The sequence below is a fragment of the Lepisosteus oculatus genome, chromosome 29 (assembly GCF_040954835.1).
Source record: "Lepisosteus oculatus isolate fLepOcu1 chromosome 29, fLepOcu1.hap2, whole genome shotgun sequence".
In the NCBI taxonomy this organism is placed as follows: Eukaryota; Metazoa; Chordata; class Actinopteri; order Semionotiformes; family Lepisosteidae; genus Lepisosteus; species Lepisosteus oculatus.
The window spans coordinates 8,369,918-8,392,161 of record NC_090724.1 but is presented as its reverse complement, the minus strand read 5'-3'; the positions used below and the strand labels follow the sequence as shown (position 1 = coordinate 8,392,161).

Below are 22,244 nucleotides of genomic sequence, written 5' to 3'. Positions count from 1 at the left end.
GTACTATTGCACCGTAGTAACTGGGTCTGGTGAAGAACCAATTCTGGACTGAAGCGGTTCGGAACAGTAAAAATACTTTTAAGAATTTGGTCATCTCGCACATTAATGGAATTTTAACGGGCACATTTAAAATCACACACTACAGAACAACATTTTGTGATATTGAACACATTTTTAATCGCCTTTTAATAAGTATCTCTTATTATCAGTGAAATGTAAGACAGGAAAACAAGAAAAACAAGACAGGATCGTGATACTCTTGTGTGCGATTGGCTTCATTAACCAGCGTTTGTGTCGCCGTTTCTCTTGAACTTGATCATACCGCTGGATTCACATTAAAGATGTGGACGACCTAGACAGGTATAGTTGTTTTCCCCGTGAGAAACTGTTCGCTTTCCAGTGGTAACACATCTCGAGGTGTTAGTCCTTGGCGGCGACTGCAACAGCAGGGTGTTTCGCGCGTTAGCCTGCGACGGGAGATGCCCGAGCTCTATAGTATCTGCCAGTTATCTGCAGAAAGTCACTCGAAATCGACGCTCAAGGCGGAAGAAGAGATGTTGCTCGCTACTCGACACACAACCCTGCGTCTCCTAGTGGGCTCCGGACCCGGGTTATGACTAAGCCTTGATTGCCAGGTCAGCAGCAGTAAACGTCGGCAAAAGGCAATAATTATATCGCAATCACTCGTTCAAGTAACACTCGTGTCATCTCAGAACGCAGACAGAAGGCTGCGGCCATGCACGATGTCCGAGAAACCATAATTGAAACCAGTAGCGGCCTGTCTGAAGTCAAACTGTTTAACTTGCTAAAACTGTAAAATCAAGACGTTTGCAATCCTAGTTTTCGTTCTGTCTATGGATTTTTACCAAGACAGGTAGACTGTTGTGTTGAGCGCCGTGACAGAAGCATCAGGGACTGGAGTCTCTCGACACCTTCCCGCATCATCGCAGATCCCGGCTACAGGATATCCATGCTCTCTCGGGCCCACAATGCCTTGCGCGAACCTCGGGAGAAAGCGCAGACCGTCCGGGAGGTGGGGGGGAGGTGACGTCATCACAGAACCAGCGGTCTCCAGCCAGCTCCGCGCCGACCAGCGACCCCGAGCAGCGAGCAGAGAGGTGTCCGCGCCGGTGCTGGCCGATACCGCGTTTGCTGCGGGTCCGAGATTCTCACCCAACCCTCCTCCTCCTCACCCCCTCCAGCCCACGCTTTCGCCCTCACCGCCGACGGCTTCGCGATGGTGCGGCACGGCGGCGGGGTCTGCGGTCTCCCCGCTCTCGTCTCGGTCCTGCTGGTGGGGCTGACCGCCGCCTCCGAGCTCTTTGACAACCAGCTAGGCGACATGAATTACTGCAAACAGGAGTGCAACACGAAACACAAGAGCTCGGCTAAAGTAAGTGACAGACACCCCATTCACTCGTCTGCCGTTCCTCGGCGCCGGATACAGTGGGCTCTTTTTTTCCTTTTATTGCGCCTAGAGCTTAAATCACATCCACCCGGCCAGGAGAAGTTATCATAACGAATAATGCGCGTAGTGACGAATAGTTCTCCGCAGATGAAAGGTTTCGGAGAGGGAATTGCATTTTATGTCGAATGAGTCAGGTGAAAAAAAATAAGCACGACAGACGTCGAATTGTTTTTGTTCGCTGCAGCTCACAGGGGTGATGTGGGGTACCGAGAGCCGAGCTCCGCTCTCTGCTATCTCTTGCGATCACAATGTCACAACGCAGGTGACAGCAGGCAGCTTGACCTGCACGGTCGAGTACATTTTAAACGATGTCCCCTTTCGTTTTTTTTTTCTCCCTGTGCTGTACCTCACCAAGTTTCCTGCCTTTTTGTTGTTGTTTTTTGCAAGCCAGAGGTGACATTTGACTCACCTGAATTGGAAAGCGGATACCATTTATCCGCCTGCTATCGATGAGCCGCAAATCGATCAGCTCTACACCGGTGCCTGGTTCTGTTCCTGTCTTGCCTGTAGGTGTTTTGTTTGCCGGAGCGAGTGACGTTATCTCTCAGCTCCTAGCCTCTGCAGCGGGCGCCTAGGAGCATAACTGCACAGTCTTGCTCTGAAAGCCTCAGCTTTAAGGCAGCAGAGGGGGTGGGAAACTGAGAAGCTAGAGGGCTGTGCAGGGTCAGCTGCCTGCCAGTGTTTTTCTCCTGGAGTACCTGGCGTGGAGCTGTCACTGTTGCACGGCAGGTCTTCAGGTCAGACCTTGGCCAGGGTTATCTGGGCGATGCTTGTGAAAGCCACACTGGGCTTTATCTTTAAAGCTCAAAGGGGGGGGGGATTTCAGCCAAGGGGTCGCCCTCACCTGCCGGTGTTCAGGCCAGATCGTCTCTGGAACTGGATCGACCAAGATTCCTGAACGTCACCTTGGCAAGTTTTTTTTTTTATCCACTGAAATCCTGGCGACCCTGCAAAGTCTAGGGATCCCCAGTATTAGGACTGGGAAGCCCTTGACATTAGGAACAGTCCCAGTGCGGAGGGTGGCATTATGTCCTGGGAACAGGAGGAAGGTTACAGGCCCGGCTAGGCTGTACCTTGGACATCAACAACCAAGGAGCGACATGGCCGAGTAGTTTGTTCCAGACATCTCCCACTCTTTGTGTAAATGCCTGCTCTGCTGAACACCATGGGGCAGGAAATTGAGGTACTGGAGTTCATTTAACGTCTCTGTCCTCTCAGCCAGAGGGTCAGTGCCCTGGCACGGCCATCCCATGGGAGCCAAGGGGTTCCGAACAGTAGCTGGGGGATAACTGAGGTTGCGTCTTTCCTGAACCCAGATGGCGTGAGAGAGGGAGCTGGTGTGTGTCAGAGCAGGGGCGCAGGTCAAGAGATGGGCGAGGCCGAGGAATCACGGTCGCCTTATCCCCTCGATCGGCAAGCGCGCTTGATCGATCGATCTGATAGATCGTCGGCTTGACTGATCGACGGGGGTCAGAGAATTCCCTCAGCCCTAGTTCAGAGCTTTCTGTTCGGCGGCGATAGGGCTGCCGGACGGGGACTGTCTGGCCTTGTCCCTCTCCGTCCTCCTGTGAGCGTCGTTCGCCCATGGGCTAGCTCGCGAGAAAAAAGTCGCTCTCCTGAACCGCCAAAAACGTCCTTTCTTTTTGGGGAAAAAAAGAAAAGAGGTTTGTTCGGATACGTACCCCAGGAGGCAGCGAGCGAGCGAGCGAGCAGGGACGTTTTAAGAGAGCAGTAAGTTCATTTTTTACAGCTAGACCCAGCTCCCCAGCATGTTTATTGTTTGCATATGGACACAATTGCCATCCCCATTTTACCAAATAAATAACATTATAAATAGCTCTGCAAATAAAACTAAACAATAGCCGGGCAAGCTGCAGAGCACGATAGGATGTGAGGCCAGCAAGCAATAAATTAGAGAGGAGGGGAACATTCAGTAAAAGCTAGGCTATTAAAACCCTGTGGTTTGGAGCAGAGAGGCGCTTTGTGAGGGACTTGCTCAGAGGAGAGTGCCTGAACTTTCCTTGCCAGCCAGCGGGGGGCGCTGTTTTCCTCCACGCACCGTGATGTTGCTCCATAACTGCTCTGCTGTTTCTGGGAATGGAGAGGCGAGGGGTCTGTTCACCCCAAGGAAACTGCCGGCCGTTCACAGGGGGCACAGGTGGGGGAACGGAGGGGAGAGCATTTGAAACCGAGAACGGGTGGTTCTTCCTTACCCAAAGGGTGGTGGGAGTGTGGAACGAGCAGTGCCCCCACCTCCCCCCCCATTGAAGCTGATACTCCGGCGTCTTTCGAGAAGCAGCTGGATGGGATCATGGGATCAATCAGCTAAAAAACCACAGCACCCTCCATATGTGTTGGGGTGGTAAAATTGTCATTGTTGCTGTAGACTCAAGCAATTCTGATTTAAGATGAACAGCTGAATATGATAATAATTAACTTTATTTTATATAGAGCCTTTATAGCCCTTTACAGAATGACAACAATAAAAAAGGCTACACAAGATAAAACACAATTACAATACACTGTGGGGACTGTGGAGTATTATTATCATCATCATCTGCCCGCTGCCCTGCGGATCGCGCTCTGCAGGAATGCCAACAGGCCCGTACAGGAGCAAAGAGACTCTGAACGGTGAGTTTCGGCGCTAATAATAATATAATATGAGGCAAAAGTAAGGAATGTCGGCTTTTATTTCTGGTTATCTCTGTGCTTGTATGTTGTACCATTTTAGAATTGGAGCACTTTTTGTGTTCACTTATGGAGGGCACTGTACCCAACAGGCTGGATGGGCAGCTTGTTTGGGTTTTTCTGTTCTAATGTGCGGCCCTGTACAGTTTGTGTTTCCATCACCCTGTTCCAGCAAAGCGTCCCTGAGGATTGTGCATTAGCACCAGTGTGTGCATTAGCACCAGTGTGTGTGTTGGTGTGTGTGCATTAGCACCGTTGTGTGTGCCAGTGTGTGTGCATTAGCACCAGTGTGTGTGCATTAGCACACGTGTGTGTGCCGGTGTGTGCATTAGCACCAGTGTGTGTGTCGGTGTGTGCATTAGCACCAGTGTGTGTCGGTGTGTGTGCATTAGCACCAGTGTGTGTGCATTAGCACCAGTGTGTGTGCCGGTGTGTGCATTAGCACCAGTGTGTGTGCATTAGCACCAGTGTGTGTGCCGGTGTGTGCATTAGCACCAGTGTGTGCCGGTGTGTGTGCATTAACACCATTGTGTGCCAGTGTTTGTGCATTGGCCACAGTGTGTGCCGGTGTGTGTGCATTGGCCACAGTGTGTGTGCTGATGTGTGTGCGGGTGTGTGCGTTGGCCCCAGTGTGTGTGCCGGTGTGTGTGCGTTGGCACCAGTGTGTGTGCATTGGCACCAGTGTGTGTGACGGTGTGTGTGCGTTGGCACCAGTGTGTGTGCCGGTGTGTGTGCGTTGGCACCAGTGTGTGTGCCGGTGTGTGTGCATTGGCACCAGTGTGTGTGCCGGTGTGTGTGCATTGGCACCAGTGTGTGTGCATTAGCACCAGTGTGTGTGCCGGTGTGTGTGCATTAGCACCAGTGTGTGTGCCGGTGTGTGTGCATTAGCACCAGTGTGTGTGCCAGTGTGTGCATTAGCACCAGTGTGTGTGCCGGTCTGTGCAGTGCCTCACCATTCAGAGTCTCTTTGCTCCCATGTGGGCCTGTTGGGTTTCCTGCAGAGCCTGAGTCACAGGGCAGCGGGCAGATGATGATGATGATAATAATAATAATAATAATAATATAAACTTGATCTATAGAGCACCTTTCATACAAATAGCAACTCAAAGTGCTTGAGAAACCAAAATCTTAAAATTAAAAGATATACAATCAGTTGTAAAAAAACACAGTAATACAGTAAAGCAACATAAATGTCAATTTACGCTTAAAGAAGAAAAAAAATGGCCGCCTGCGTATGTTTCTCACTGCAAACGCTGCGTCATTGTGGACAGGTCTCGGGGCGGCGCTGCTTTCGGTCTTTTCTGTGCTGTACGGCCGCGTTTCTCTCGGGGAGGCCTGTGCTCTTCTCTGATGATCTGATCGATGACCCAACGAGCAGGCGCTGGCGGTCCGGTGGAGACCCGCGGCCCTGAGACGCTGTGTCGCCTGTCCCCCCCCCCCTACAGGACGCTGTGCTGAACGCGTGCCACCGGGGCTGCCGGCTCTACTCCATCTGCCAGTTCGTGAACGGCAACGCCGGCTACAACGCCAGCCGGGAGGAGTGCCAGGGAGGTAAGACGCAGACTCCGGCTCGGGGCGGGGGCCGGGCGGGCGGCGAGGCGGGCAGGGGCACCAGTGGCACTTTGTGATTTCACTGAAGTCGGGGGGTAACTCTGGGGCGGGGCGGTGGCTCTGTGGCTCAGGATCTGCGCCTGTGGCTGGAAGGTTGCCGGTTCAAATCCCGCAGCCTGCAGAGGAATCCTACTCCGTTGGGCCCCTGAGCAAGGCCCTTCACCCCAGCTGCTCCAGGGGCGCTGTATAAATGGCTGACCCTGCGCTCTGTCCCCCAGCTTCTCTCCCTGTCTGTGTCTCATGGAGAGCAAGCTGGGGTTTGCGAAAAGACACATTCCTAATGCAAGAAATTGTAAAGGGTTAATAAAGTAATGTTATATTATTATTATAACGGAAGGAACAGAGCACCCTACAGATCAGAGGGAGCGCCGCATGCCAGTGTGGGGTAGGGGTCAGGCCAGGGAGGTAAGACTGTGTGGCGTCAGGTTGGCTGGGCCTGCTGTTGCCCAGGCGGTGAAAGCTCTACTCAGAAGCTGCTACCATCCAGAGACCCCGGGTTCCAATCCGGGCTGTGCCACATGACACTGCCACAGGACCTGTGCAGTGGAGCCTCTCCCTCTGCAGTCCCTGCCTCGCTGCTCGTGCTGCGCGTTCTCCAGATGAAACCCCAGAAGTTAAAACATTGTCCAGTGTTCTGAAGCCTGGGCGCTTTTTGGTTTTCAGCTGCTAGAAACGAAGAGTTTGTTTGTCCAGTGGAGCGCTGAAGCACCACAGTGAGACACAAAAAAGGGATGAACGCGTCTTCAGCGTGTTCGCAGAAGCGTCGTCCCTTTGCAAGCTGCCCCGTGCTGAAATGAGGTCAAGCGGAGCTGGGATTCACACTGGAGGCTGCTGGGATTGGTGCTGGGGGGGAGACGCTGTTAACAGTCGCCATGCTTGCGTTCTTGCAGCGTGCCAGGAGGCGTACGTTGGGCGGGCCGAGCAGGAGGGGTGCAGGACGGGCTGTAGGAGCCAGCCCTCCGACGCCGAGAGCCAGAGAAAGCGGGTAAGCCCACCGGGATCGTCGGCGCTGCTCCGGCTGGGGCTGGCCGGCACGGAATCCCTTCGGGAGTCGGGAACAGGGCCAGGCTCTCGGTTCACTGGTAGCAGCTATCCCGACTCGCAGCCCAGGCCAATAAACCGCCGTCCCACGCCGTTTTATTGTGGGAAAAGAAAAGATAAAAGCCTGGCTGTTTAACAGGGGGTAACGGCCTCTCCTGCAGCTCCTGTTCTGACCCGCTGACTCGGGCGTCTGGGAGAATTAACAGCCAGCATCAGACCGCTCAGACGTGCTTCAGTCTGATGCCTCTCCCGGTTAAGGGTTCGAATGAGGACAGTGCTGCTCGTGAACCCGAGCAAACCAAGAGCTGTCGAGCCCGAGCAGACGCGCCGGAGGACGTATCGAGTCGCTGATCCTCCCTTCCCCCACCCCTCTCTCTGCCGCAGCTCAGAGCTCTGGCCCAGCGGCCGCAGCCGTCCTCCTCCGCCCTGGACGTGCTGTCCACCTGGTGCAGCGACATCATCAGCTCCGCCCACAGCTTCATCTCCTCCACCTGGACCTTCTACCTGCAGGCGGACGATGGCAAGGTGGTGGTGTTCCAGGTGAGGGGCGTGGCGCCGGCTCAGGGAAAGCCCGGTTGGCTGCGGACTTTAAAGTCCAGTCTTGTCCAACGTCCAACGCCTTGTGGACCAGAAGTGGTAGTAAGAAGAATGAGAATTCCTCACGCTTTTATAGCACTTTTCTGAATTTACCTGCTTCACGGGTAATGGGGATCCCCTCCACATGCATCAGTGCCTGGGTGATGCACCAGTCCGCTCCCCACACACCAGCTCTCAGTAGGGAGGAGAGCAGAGTGATGAAGCCAGTTCAGTGATGGGGATTATTAGGAGGCCAGGGGGGAAATTTGACCAGGACACTGGGGTTACACCCCTACTCTTTTCGAGAAACGCAATGGGATTTTTAATGACCACAGAGAGTCAGGACCTCCGTTTAACGTCTCATCCGAAGGACGGCGCCTGTTTACAGTACAGTGTCCCCGTCACTATACTGGGGCATTAGGACCCACGTGGACCGCAGGGAGAGAGCCCCCCCTGCTGGCCCCACTAACACATACAGATTACCAAGCCAGACTGGAAGAACTCTCCAGAAACAAAAGGCACATTTTCTTTTTCCTGACTGTGAAAACTGTGTACTTTCACACCTCCCTTAGATTCCTGGCTTTGTGGGGCGTTTTTTTTTTCACTTTTAGAGAACCGATAAAATCATTTTAAATACACGTGACATTACACAACTCTCCTTGTGTCATACAAATTAACCAATATACATCACACATGAAAATTGAGTCTTATCTGTTCCCTTAACGTTTTAATTCTTTTATTTCTAACTGAACTATATACTGTACATTCACAGGAAGGAAGACGCATCTGTTTTTTGTGACGAATGCATGTCGATATCCATTTTTAATTGAAGCTGGTGGAGCGTTTGTCACGGACAGGGTTTGGCTGTAGACCCTGTGCGATGCGGTAGGAGCTGGAGGAAACGGGTGGGGTGGCACGAGCAGGTCCGAAGGCAGGTCAGGGCGCAGTCCAAGAGTCCATCAACGATTAATCCATCCTGGGACGCGACAAGGTTAAAATCCCAGGGAAGGGGGAGAACACGAACGCACGGATAACGTGGAGGTCCTGGGATGATGGGGCGGGTTCTTCCACACCCCGGGCTCAGGAAACAGGAGGCGTCGGGGGTGAGGCCTGTGCCCTCAGGAGACGGACGTAGGGTATCCTGGTGCCAGGCGTACCCTAATGTTGAGCCCCGAGGACTGGAGGCGCTAGACTTGAAATAGCGGTAGATATACCAGGGTACACCTGGGGGACATAGCAACAACCACAGGACTCATGACAGGAGTAGTGGAGCGCCCTCTAGGGGAGAAATGTGGGGCGTGACAGCGTTTTTAAACCCACTGGGCTGCCTTTCTCTTGGGCACAGGATGCCTGCAGCTAGGGGGCGCAGTTTCAGCCCAGGTCCACCCCCCCCCCCCCTCTGTTCACTGCAGAACCTCAACTTGCAGGCTCTGAGACTTCGACAGCAGCGCCGACGTTGGCAAATCTCTGTGCCTCTCACTCTCTCCTCTGTGGCCTCTTCTTTCCAAATCTCCCATGTTCTTCTGTCTGAAAACTGGCTCGTCTGCAACGTTTGCTTCCAAGCTCAATGTAGGGTAGGGGTTTGGATCTCCAACGCGTGCCGCTTGTAAAGTCAACTCTGAGCGACAGCTTTGGCTATAAAGGACTTTATTCCTTTTCGTTGTCTTTTATAAGCCCCCAGCCGTAATGACAATAGACCTGGATGTTTCCCTTCTTTTTCAGGAATACAGTAATAATAATAATAATAATAATAATAATAATAATAATAATAATTGCTTACACTTATATAGCGCTTTCTGGACACTCCACTCAAAGCACTTTACAGGTAATGGGGATCCCCTCCACCACCACCAATGTGCAGCCCCACCTGGATGATGCGACAGCAGCCACAGTGCGCCAGATCGCTCACCACACATGAGCTATCAGTAGGGAGGAGAGCAGAGTGATGAAGCCAGTTCAGAGATGGGGATTATTAGGAGGCCATGATTGGTAAGGGGCAATGGGAAATGTGGCCAGGACGCTGGGGTAACACCCCTACTCTTTTCGAGAACTGCCCTGGGATTTTTAATGACCACAGACAGTCAGGACCTTGGTTTTAAGTCTCATCTGAAGGACGGCGCCTGTTTACAGTACAGTGTCCCCATCGCTATAGTGGGGCATTAGGACCCACGGTAAACAGCTCAACAGCTCCAGCGTGCTGCAAGTGGGGCGAATCTCTCGTTTGTTCGTCTTGTTTAAATCCGCGGCAAGTTCAACTGCTCACAGCGCCAGTCCTAGATTAAAGGAGGGATGAATATTCTTCCCCCCACCCCACACGCAGAAAAAACAAAGAAAAGAAAGGAGGAAATGGGATTGTTTTTAATTTAAGTAAGGATATCTCTAGCTCACATTGCTTTAAAGTAAAGAGAGCACCTTTGGCATTTTGTGGGATAATGCATGGCAGATGTATGAAAATTGTGCTCCGCTGATGCACAGATTTCTCCAATCTGTGGCCAATATATGTTAACTTTATACGGAACCTCCTGAGTGCTTTCCTGCTTACATCTGGAACTAATGTGTTCAGCGAGGGCATCAACGGCAATAGAGAACTGTGAGTGAAAAACGATGATGACGTTACCTCAACAGACCCCCCCCCCCCACCACCATGAAGATCAGGCATCCATACAGAGTGTTACTCCTGCTGAGTTCAGATATCTGCTGCCCCGCTCTCTAAATCGCATCTGCTGTTGTTCCGCCCCTAGCCAGCATTCTGATTCCGAATCCTCAGACATCATGGAACCAGTGATGCTTATCCATAAAAAAATATCCAAGCTGTCCAAAAACGCCGGCGAAAAAAGATGGGTTTCAGCTGTTCTCGCGTCTGAGCGCCCGCTCGAGCTTCTTTGGTTTTTTCCGTTTGCGGCCGGGTTCCCTGGTGCGCGACCTGATGCTCACCGCTCTTTGCTCCTGCTCTTCTTCGGGAGGAGTCGCCATCGGCTCTGAAAGGGCGTGGATGGGGGTTTCTTTTGATGGTCTGGAAAACAGCAGAGCACAAGTTGCACAGGAGCAAACAAAACGACACCTTGGAAATTTCCTGAACCGTCTTTCCTGTCCTGAACTATATGTCCTGTCCTGAACCTCCTGTCCCGATCTACCTATCCTGATTTAGCCGCCCGGAACCACCTGTTGCTCTGAACCACCTGTCCTGTCCTGAACTACCCTGTACTGTACTGAATTACCTGTCCAGAGCCATCTGTCCTGAACCACCTGTCCTTATCTACCTATCCCGATTTAGCTGTCCTGAACCACCTGCTGAAACATCTGCCCTGAACCACCTGTCCTGCCCTGAACTATCTGTTCTGAAGTGCCTACCCTGCAGCACCTGTAATGAAAGGTCTTAGTATAATTTGTTTTAGATATTCCCCGAGGACAAACTGCCCACTATGGAAACAAGACCCTTTTTAGAATCTTTACAGTGTGGGTATTAACTCATCAGATTTACCTCCTATCTAGAGGTTTGCCTCCTCTGTAAATTTGGCCTCCAGCTCGGTCTGTGCGTCTGCAGGCTTGGAGAGGACGGGCGCCCGGCTCCCGCTGTCCCGAGCCAGCCCGCGCTGTGGCCTCGTTAGGCAGAAACATTCAGTGGAGGGGAAGAGAAAATCCTCTTCTAATGAGGCCCCCGGGGAGCCGAACTAACGAATGGTTACCGGCTGTCTTGGAAACTGCCGGAGCAGAGTGAGAGAGAGAGAGGGGGTCGGAACAGGGCAAAGACGACTGAAAAAGAAGGGGGAGGGAGAGGGAGGCGGAGAAGGGGGAGGAGGTAATGAGGTGGTGGAACGCGCTCGCTGAGGATTCTCCTAACGATGTTAAGGCACGAACCCGAGTCAGTTGGCTGTCTTGCATCGCTGCTCTGAGACAGAACAGCCCAATAAGGCACATCTGCCTCTAACAAGCAGTGGCCGTCTCCGGGAGCCAGCAGGAGGCGGTTTTAATGAAGAGAGTTGAAGCAGAGCCTCACTGCTCAGCCCTTCTCTTCATTTGGCATTGCAGAGTCTGGTAAGGGCACTGGCAACCCAGAGCCTGACCTGACCTGCAAGCACAAGGTGCAGGATAGGATACACCCTGGATGGGACACCAGTCCATGGCGCACAGACACACTCAATGCAAGCGCATAGACACACAGACACGCACAGTACAAACGCATAGACACACAGACACGCACAGTACAAACGCATAGACACACAGACACGCACAGTACAAACGCATAGACACACAATACAAACGCATAGACACACAGACACGCACAATACAAACGCATAGACACACAGACACGCACAATACAAACGCATAGACACACAGACACGCACAGTACAAACGCATAGACACACAATACAAACGCATAGACACACAATACAAACGCATAGACACACAGACACGCACAGTACAAACGCATAGACACACAATACAGACGCACACAATACGCACACAGACAGATGCAAACAGACACACACAGAGGTACAAACACACAGACAGACACACAGTCACACATACAAACGTACATATATACACACATACACACATACATACACACAGACCCAAACATACATATATACACACAAATACACACACAAACATGCATATACACGTACATACATACACATACAGTACAGTGTAGAGACACCCATTAATCTGGCCAGCATGCCTTTGGCAGGTGGGAGGAGAGCAACTGCAGCACCTAGAGAAAGCATGACGGAGATGTGAGCAGAACGTTCAGACTCCGTACAGACCTTACCGCAGTTTGGAACCGAACCCAGGACTCGAGAGCCGTCTGGTACTGCTGCAGCGTGCCCCTCCTCTTGACGTTTGTTTCCTTCCTGATGAATTATGCTGGATGTGCCGGCAGTCGGGAGTCACCTCCCTCTTCCCTGTGCTCCCTGCTCCACTGGGTGTCCTCTAAGCTCGCGGCCCCGCCCTTCCCAGTTCCCGTGTGGCAGGTTGTAGCGAATCCCTCCCCCCCCCTCCTGACGCTGTGGCTGTGTCCCGTGTCTCTTACAGAGCGAGCCGGAGACGGAGTACTCCCTCCCCGAGCTGCAGGCGCCCCGCTCGGACACCGTGGACCACCCCTGGCCCCCTGCGAGCTCCAACACCCTGAGACCACACACCGGTGAGGGCTGCTGGGCGGCGGGGCTGATCGGGTCCGTATTTCCCCTTTAGGTCTGAGCTGGACAGTACGTAAAGGAGCTCCGGTCAAGCTGAGGAGAAAAGATCACTTAATTGGCCCTATACAATTTCTTGCTTTAGGAATATGTCTTTTCACAGACCCCAGCTTGCTCTCCATGAGACACGCAGACAGGGAGAGAAGCTGGGGGTCAGAGTGCAGGGTCAGCCATTTATACAGCGTCCTGGAGCAGCTGGGGTGAAGGGACTTGCTCAGGCGCCCAGCGGAGTAGGATTCCTCTGCCGGCCACAGGATTTGAACCGGCAACCTTCCAGCCACAGGTGCAGAGCCACCGCTCCGCCCAGAAAGGGCTGGGCGAGGTTTCACTCGAGGACGTGTCTGATGGCGCAGAACCGTTAACGCGAGAGGAATCAGAGCAGGCCAGTGTGAAGCAGTGGCCAGGCCCTGCACTCAGGGCTGTGGGCAGGAGACCCAGGTGGGGGCGCTGTCACTGCCCAGACTGCTCCAGGCGCTACCAGCCAGCTGTGTAAACTGGTACCAGTGCTTGTGTGCAAAAAAACCCGCCTAATTGGAACATCTGGCCAACAGCATTGACCAAGCAAATTCACTATATCCTGCGTGTTCTCTGTTCCTTTTACTTAAATTGCTGCTCTGATTACCATGGTAAGACCCTGTTCTCTTTCGTAGCAGTTCAAACAGTGCATTGCATTTTTTTTTTGTTATTAATGTTTCAGTGGGTTTATGGGTAAACCTTGTACATGAAATGGTTAGCTTTCTTCTTGACTTAAATTTACAATTGCTCTTGCCTAGAATCGGGAAAATCGGGAATACGGTCTTTCTGTCAATTCTGGGATGCAGTTACTTTGTCAAATGGGGAATCCAGTCAGACCTGGTTGCCTTGACTGCGGTCATCAGGCTGGTCGGGTGTTAGTGATGCCAGCGCTCCTGACTCAGATGCTCGGCTGCTGTTCCGCAGGGATGTGGGATCGAGGGGAGAAGGCCACAGCGAGGGGCACGGGCAAGGTGAAGTACAGCGACGCCCCGCTTTCTGAGCACGACTTCCTGGGGTGCATGTCCAGGTGAGAGGAGAGGTCCAGGTGTCCAGGTGAGGGGGGGGGGGTCCAGGTGTCCAGGTGTCCAGGTGAGAGGAGAGGTCCAGGTGTCCAGGTCAGGGGGGAGGTCCAGTTGTCCAGGTGATGATAGAGGTCCAGGTGTCCAGGTGATGATAGAGGTCCAGGTGTCCAGGTGAGGGGGGGGGGTCCAGGTGTCCAGGTGTCCAGGTGAGAGGAGAGGTCCAGGTGTCTAGGTGATGATAGAGGTCCAGGTGTCCAGGTGAGAATAGATGTGCTCAGGAGGACAGAGAAAACGGTGTGGCGCCCAGGACAAGACGGGCACTTGTCTGTGTGTCCTCTTGGAGGAAGAAATGCAAAAAATGAAGAACAGTTGAAATGCTAAAAATGCACAGGAAATGAAAATGAAAGGACAGGTGGCCCCACCTATCCAGTGTGACCCGGTGTCTCCCCTGGCTCCGCCCCCAGGCGCTCGGGCCTGCCGCGCTGGATCCTGGCTGCCTGCCTCTTCCTGTCCGTCATGGTGATGCTGTGGCTGAGCTGCGCCAGCCTGGTGACGGCGCCCGAGCAGCATGTCAAGACCCAGGTACCCGCCGCTCTCCGCAGGGAGCTGAATTTCCGTTTCTTACCGGGGGGAAAAAACAAGCTACACAACAGCTTGAACTGTCACAGCTGTCTGGCTCTCCAGGCTAAAGCTGCTCTTTTCTGCTCAGCTCCTGCAAAGCCTTTCAACACCCTAATACTGAGAGAATGCATTAGAAGGCTTTTCAATGGCTATTTTGTGTGTCTAATTGCAGCTGAGCATCAACGGAGACAAGGAGTTCTTGGACGACACTCGCAAAGTAATGCCTTACCCTCTGACCCCTGTGATTGCTGTAGCCGTCGGCCAATCAGACGAGGGCGAGGAGGCGGGGCCGCTGCTGGTCAAGGTGGACTTGGACAAGACCATTCTCTGAGAGTGGGGGGGGGAGGGTATGTGTAGGGGGGTTGTGGGATGGTGGAGGCTCTCCTTCTGCTCTTGCACTCTGTCGGTCACGGTCATGGATGGGAGCTGGGGGAGGTGGCGCACAAGGGGGTTTTCAAAAAACGCAAAGCACCATTCCATCGCTTCTCATCAGTCACGCGCCTGTTTGGGAGCTGTAAAATAGTTTTTACGCCCAATGAGATGTGGGTCTCTAGCCTTGCTTCTTTAGACATGTTTTCTGCACATTTTAGCTGCACGCGGGCATGCGCATGTGAAATAGCGTCTTAGGAGCCAGGGGCCTCGATCTTTCACTTGGGGCTGCATCTGCCACAGAGTGGGCAGTGGGCACGCTGTCTGCCCACAGGGGAAGAGTGGGTGTGGGGTTTTGGAGGACACTGGCAAATGATAAACCCAATGAGCCTGCTGGAGTGTGTTCAGGCTGTGAAGGGGCTGGGCTGTGCAGCAGGGGGAGACTTACAAAAGGCAGTGTCATGTGTGGCACAGAGGGGAGTGCTTCACAGACGCCAGGAAGCGGCAGTCCTGTTGGGTTTGCATTTCTGTCCCATGTGGGTCTGACGTCTCCAGCCTTGGCTCTCAATGAGATGGGAGGGTTGGCACAGCACTGTACCTAATCTGAATAGGACACATGGCTTATGACGATAAAGGCACCGTGTTTGCCCAGAGAGAGTCATTGCACTGTATCGCTGCCCACCCTTCTCGGAGAGGTAGTTAGATTAGCTCTAGTCCTGAGTTTGCTGGGCGTCAGCTGACGCGCTTTCCGAGGGCGGCGTCGTGTGTTTGCTGTCCCAAGGCGTGCTCGGATCGCAGGAGATCTGGGCCGGCGCTAGCCGTGTTGACTCTGCTGCTGGGTTACCAGCAGAACGTGCTTCAGAGTTTCCATTTGCTATCTCCCCCTGATACGTCACAGACAAGGGCGAGAGAGAGAGATATCGGGGGTTTCTGATAAACGATCGGGTTCTCTGATACGGTCACAAGTACTGTTGTGAATGGTTCCTCCTGGCTCTTGAGCAAGCAGCAGTCTGCGCTGTCTCGGGGATGTGCTGTATCGCTGACTCTCCTGTGACTGAGCAGACACACTAACAGTGCAGCCTGGCCACAGAGGTACCGAGCTACTAAGCTCGGGAGACCCTAAGGCACTGAAACAGTGTGTCAGTTGCACTGAGCATGCTTGTTCCCAGGTCAGTAGAACTGGACTTGACTCACCCTTGCAAAGGCATCCTCCCCTGTGCTGGTCCAGTAGCTCAAGAGGATTTGCTTGTGTGTGAGATGGAGTTTGTCACGAAGGTTCAGGAGGGAGGACAACAGCCAAGTTTACTTAGCCTTTGCTGTCAGTAAGCAGCAGTCACTCCTGATGTTATAACCTCACCTAAAACATTATAAATACTGTACATGATCCCTCTATTTGTCTGTTAGCTTCTCTCCCCCAGCCCAGCTCCCCCTCTGCAGCTGCCCCTGGGTCACCCCTCACTCTGGGGTCTCCTGGCCAGGAGCTCACTCCTCAGCCAGGCGGGTTCAGACAACTTTTTTTGGTGACTTAAAAGCTCCAGGAACCTTTCAGCATTCCTCATTCCTGGGCGTCACTCTCAGTGTCGCAGGTTAAAGCAGAGAGTCTGAGAGAAGACGGTTACAGCGTTCATTCTGACTGGATCCTGCTGTAGGGTTAACCAGTGACTTGCAGCTTGACGGAAAATTATTCCTCTTCTGTTTGTGCGCTGTCTGGTTAGGAAATGCCCCGTATATTGTAATCATCTGTTGGTTTCTGGGTGAGACGAGGATGTGAACGCACAGTATCTAGAGCTCTGCGGTACGACGCAGTGCTCTCCTCAGGTTTCTCTGTGTCATCTTCACCTTGAGCCCAGCTCTTCTGCACCTTCTTCCTCATTCCTGCTGTTTCAGAATGACTTGCACACAATCTAATGAGTCACCTGAGCAGTGACTGCCATGATAATAGTTTAAGTGTCCATAAATCTGTCCTTCGGATGAGACGTAAAACCGAGGTCCTGACTCTCTGTGATCATTAAAAAAATCTCAGGGTGTTTCTCAAAAAGAGTAGGGGTGTAACCCCAGCGTCCTGCCCAAATTTCCCCCCTGGCCTTTACCAATCATGGCCTCCTAATAATCCCCATCTCTGAACTGGCTTCATCACTCTGCTCTCCTCCCCACTGAGAGCTGGTGTGTGGGGAGAGGACTGGAGCATCACCCAGGTGTTGGTGGAGGGGATCCCCATTACCTGTAAAGCGCTTTGAGTGGAGTGTCCAGAAAAGCGCTATACTGTATAAGTGTAAGCAATTCTTCTTCTTATTATTATTATTAATTGCTTTTAAGGGGAAATGGTGACAGGCATGAGCCTAGGTGCAAAGTTCTGCTGGCACAGACTGTAGTTTGTTGGCTTAAATTGTTTTTCTTTTTCCTCAACTGGCTGTCTCGGAGAGCGCCCCCCATCGGCGCGGAGCCGTACCGTCCGCTCTCGACCCCACACTAACCAGCGGGCGGAGAGGAAAAGCTCCGCCTGCCCCCCGCCCGCTTCCTCTGAGCAGGTTTTTACGGGACTCGATTCCGTATTGGCCTGAGCTTGAGACACTTAGAAAAAAGAGGAACGTATTTGAAAAGCTTGTAGAAAATGCCTCCGCTGCCGGCGGTGTACCTCATTCTCATTACTCCGCAGCGCTTCAGTGATTCCCCTTTCACGAACGCAGTGTGAGCGGCTGACGTTATTAAAGAGGATATTTTAAGCATATTCCGTTGAGCTGTTTGGAATCTATAATGTATATTACGCTAAATCATCCTTGCTCTTGTGGCTTAATTAGCGATCGGATGTTTTTGTTTCCAATTCCATTTTTATTTTTATTTTATTTTTTGGCGCCGCGAGTGGATTTCTGTGTTTTCTCGTGTTGCGTGTCCAGCCCGTCCACGCCGCGAGCCCGCGTGTGTAAATAATCTTTGTTCCGCACCGCTTTGTCTTGACTGTCGGGAAACGATTTTAAGCCTCTGCTTTGCGAATTTCCCCATGTGAAAATAAAAATAAAGTTAAGGTAATATAGTAAAAATTAAAACATATATATATTTAAAAGCCACTTGTCCACAAATGTGATAATACGGTAAATTTGCGTAAACAGAATTCTCTCTTGCATTTCCTTTTTAATGTTTGTTTTCAATGAAAAGATGCAAAATAAAGTGTTCTCATGAGCTAATATCGTCTTGTTGTTGTTTTTTTAATTTGCATCTGTTGGGGCACGAGAGACTTTCTGCAGAGATACTCTGTAACCCACTGGAGCCCAGCAGGTGTGAGCCTGGCCAGTACCTGGACGGGAGACTCCTGGGAAAGCTAAGGCTGCTGCTGGAAGAGGTGTTAGTGGGGCCAGTAGGGGGCGCTCACCCTGCAGTCTGTGTGGGTCCTAATGCCCCAGTATAGTGACAGGGACACTGTACTGTAAACAGGCGCCGTCCTTCAGATGAGACATAAAACAGGTCCTGACTCTCTGTGGTCATTAAAAATTCCAGGGCGTTTGTCAAAAAGAGTAGGGGTGTTACCCCAGTACCCTCATAATCCCCATCTCTGAACTGGCTTCATCACTCTGCTCTCCTCCCCACTGAGAGCTGGTGTGTGGGGGAGCGGACTGGCGCATCATCCGGGTGGGGGTACACACTGGTGGGGGTGGAGGGGGATCCCCATTCCCTGTATACCGCTCTGAGTGGAGTGTCCAGAAAAGCGCTTATAGGTGCAAGGAATTATTATTTTAAATGCCTTTGTGTGACATTCTTCTCGTAACGATTGCGTGGACTTGGTGTTTATTGTACTTTGTCATTTTCTCAAATCAGGGAGTTTATTTGTGCAAGAAGAATGAGTTTAACCATTTGTGACTGAGCCTGTATAAATTCCCGAAGCTGGTCAGCTGTCGCTAACGCGAATTCAAATTGTCGTTTTCGCTTTCCTCAGGAAAATGAATGTAATGTTACAGCACTGTACCGCTAGAGGGCAGCGCAAACCGTCTGATTCCTCATGCTCGAGAGGATTCGGTCATTGGCCCCTACAGCCCATCGTGTGGTTAGTAACTAGTTGACTCGTGACAGAAGGCAGGGTTATTGACTTCAATAACATGGCTGGGCAGGTCGTTCATGACCCTCTGGGTAAAGAAATGCCTCCTGCTGTTCGTTTTAAGTGCACTTACCTGTATTTTTTCACTTGAGTTCTCTGGTTCATGTTGCACTGCTGGTTCTGAAGATGTTGAGAGGCTCGATTTCAGGATGAAAGAGTCTGCATTCAAAATGGGATTCAAAATGTTAGAAAGGCCTGGTGTAAAACTACCAATTTTTGTAGGGTATCTGTCAAGCGATCAAGAAAAACGCTCTGCTTTGATCCAGGTTGTGAGTTGACGTGTGCTGTAATCTACACTAGCACCTCCATCCACAGCGCTGCAGAACTGAGATTCTGTGTTATTCTTGTAATTCTGAGTATGGAAGATGAGACAATGGCCCCTGTCTTCCTGGTGCATTCAGAAGTGAAGCGCACACTCACAAAAATGCTATCCTCATACCAGGAAGCAGAAGGAGGGGTTTGTTTGACAGGGTGCGTGTCAGTGTTCGCCATCTGTTTGTTTGTTTTCCTGGGAAAGACAGTGACAGCTCGATCGGCCCGCCCCAGGAGTGACAGAGCAGTCTCCTCTCACTGTGCAAGCGCAGGGTGCTGCTGTTTCAGCTTCGGATCACACTGGGTGCTCTGTGGTCCACTTTGCTCAGGAGGGCTAAGGCCTGTGTGGACGAGTGGATGAGATTGTCCTTTCTAAAGCATTTATTTCCATAAAGAGTGGTCTGAGTCACGAGCAAGCTGCTCGGTCACTGATGTCTGGCGTCTTTCAGGGAATGGATAGAAGAGATCTTCGGATCAGTTGCTGAACAACCAAATGAGACTGTTGGTTAGGCTCTCCTCACATGTAATCTTCCATATGCTCTTTTCTGATGACAATGTGAATTAGACTCAACACAGCTAGTGTGAACACTACTAGACCATCACTACACTCAACACAGCCAGTGTGAACATTACTAGACCATCACTACACTCAACACAGCCAGTGTGAACATTACTACACCATCACTACACTCAACACAGCCAGTGTGAACATTACTACACCATCACTACACTCAACACAGCTAGTGTGAACATTACTAGACCATCACTACACTCAACACAGCTGGTGTCAACTATACTAGACCATCACTACACTCAACACAGATAGGTTGAACATGACTGGAACATCACTACACTCAACACAGCTAGTGTGAACATGACCGGAACATCACTACACTCAACACAGCTAGTGTGAACATGACTAGACCATCACTACACTCAACACAGATAGGTTGAACATGACCGGAACATCACTACACTCAACACAGCTAGTGTGAACATGACCGGGAACATCACACATTCAACACAGGTAGTGTGAGCATGACTGGGAACATCACATATTCAACACAGCTAGTGTGAACATGACCGGAACATCACTACACTCAACACAGCTAGTGTGAACATGACCGGAACATCACTACACTCAATGAGGCTAACCCGATTAAGACTCAACAGCTGAAATATTGTTTCTGCTTTCAAAATTTCAACCTGGAACTAACCTTTAATTGTATCCTGGTATGAACGTTAATTTTTAACGTACTGGTCATCCAGTAGGCTGCTTAGATCCCCAATGGATGAGGATGTGCTGCTATCACACCATACAGGCATGTTCACAGCAGTGCAATAAACATGTTGTCAATGTCTGGCAGTTGGATAACACTTGCTATAATACCGGCTGTGTGGGTTCTGAAGCTGGAATTTCAGACAGCTCTCTGGCCCTCTGGACCTGTCTCGATACATAAGGAACGATCTAGCAAAGAAGTTCAGGAATGCGCAGATCACTAGGTTACGCCTGAATTGCTTATCTAAACAGCTGAATCAGCCTCAAGCCTGAGTGTGCAGCAGGTGATGAGTGATCCAGTTTATCATCACTCTGGTGCACTCTGATACCTTCTTAAAGAACGTGATGCACCCAGGCAGATGACATTCAATAGCTGGTGCGCAAGATAAGCGCGTTGTGTTCTTGTATGTGCCAAAGATAAGAAGCATCGGCTTCTCTTCAAAAGGAAGGGGCAGAGAAGGGGTGACGCTTTTAAATCTTTATCTCGATCTTATTTTCCTGTCCCGCTACCGAGATTGTCAAAACTCTTGTTTGGGAATGTTCCTGTGAGAGCAGGGCAGCGGCTGGTAGCAATCGCAGTGTAATATATGGACCCTGTGATCGTATCGGTTTAGGACAAGCTCTGAATCTCACAGATGCGTGTTTCGAAACCAGCCATGTGGGAGCATGCTGTTAAGGAAGTGCTGAGACGGTGCGCACTGTGTCACCCCAGGGGTCACTGTCTCCCAGGCTCTGCAGGGCTGAGCTGCTGCGCTGCTGAGTCACAGTGACAGGGGAGACCATGCGTCACAATGGAGGCAGGAGCTGCCAGCACCTGGCCGTGCAGAGCAGGCCCTGCGCACTCCCTGCACGCAGGAGGCACAAGCCGTTTCACCGCTGCATCACACCAGCTTCCAGAGATCCCCAAGAGCGAGGCGGTGACCCCAACAGGGGGGCGCTCGAGAAAGGGCAGGCACCAGGACGATCAGCCTCAGGGCCTCGCCATCCCCTGCCCCCATCTTTAATTGCAGGATCTCCATCCGTTCCTGGTGCAGTGTACAGCACAGCATTCAGCATACAAGTGGAGCTGTTCTGCCCTTCCAGCCTGGTGGGTACAGTGCCCTCCATAACTGAACACAAAAAGTACTCTGATTCTAAAACCGTACAACATATAAGCAAAGAAATACCCAGCGATAAAAGGTGACATTCCCTACCTTATATTCAACTTTTCAAGTTCTTGTCGCTTGACATTGAACTTGTCAAATCCGAACTGCATGAGTATACAGCAAAAATAGCAAATAACCTGTAGATTATTTTTAAAAGTTCAGTGTCAAGTGAGAGCAGGCTGTTTCACTTTTTTGTTTCTAAAATTGTTTCCCAAGCAGAGCAGAAATATGCCAGTGACTATTTTTGCCCCCATCGGCTTTGGTTATCAAGTTCAAGTTCAAGTTTATTGTCATTATACTCATATACAGGTATGTGGTATAACGAAATGCTATTTAGCTAGCTCTCAGACGATAAGTAGTACAAAAACAACAACAATACAATTGTATAAGAAAGGAAAGACAGAGACAACAGGCAGTGTGCAAAAGCACTTCCAGATAGACTTACTGCTCGCTTTGCTAACCTGAATAGCTGTGCAATTGGACCTTACTAACATATACTAATGGGGTGTTGTGGTAGCTCTGTGGCTCAGGATCTGCGCCTGTGGCTGGAAGGTTGCTGGTTCAAATCCCACAGCCAGCAGAGGAATCCTACTCCGTTGGGCCCCTGAGCAAGGCCCTTAACCCCAGCTGCTCCAGGGGCTCTGTATAAATGGCTGACCCTGCGCTCTGACCCCAAGCTTCTCTCCCTGTCTGTCTCATAGAGAGGAAGCTGGGGTCTGCAAAAAGACAAATTCCTAATGCAAGAAATTGTAAAGGGTTAATAAAGTGATGTTGTTATTATTATTATTATTATTATTATTATTATTAGGAGCCAG

General features: G+C 51.3%; 1 protein-coding gene across 1 annotated transcript; it reads left to right on the top strand.

The window, feature by feature from the left end:
- Nucleotides 1–219: 219 nt before the first annotated feature.
- Nucleotides 220–17,788, top strand: tmem59l (transmembrane protein 59-like). The gene is made up of 8 exons (XM_069185931.1): nucleotides 220–1,393; nucleotides 5,602–5,707; nucleotides 6,658–6,752; nucleotides 7,193–7,348; nucleotides 12,419–12,527; nucleotides 13,519–13,621; nucleotides 14,081–14,198; nucleotides 14,410–17,788. The coding sequence occupies exons 1-8, from the start codon at nucleotides 1,238–1,240 to the stop codon at nucleotides 14,566–14,568; spliced, it is 1,002 nt and encodes a 333-aa protein (XP_069042032.1). The 5' UTR covers nucleotides 220–1,237; the 3' UTR covers nucleotides 14,569–17,788.
- The last annotated feature ends 4,456 nt before the right edge of the window (nucleotides 17,789–22,244 follow it).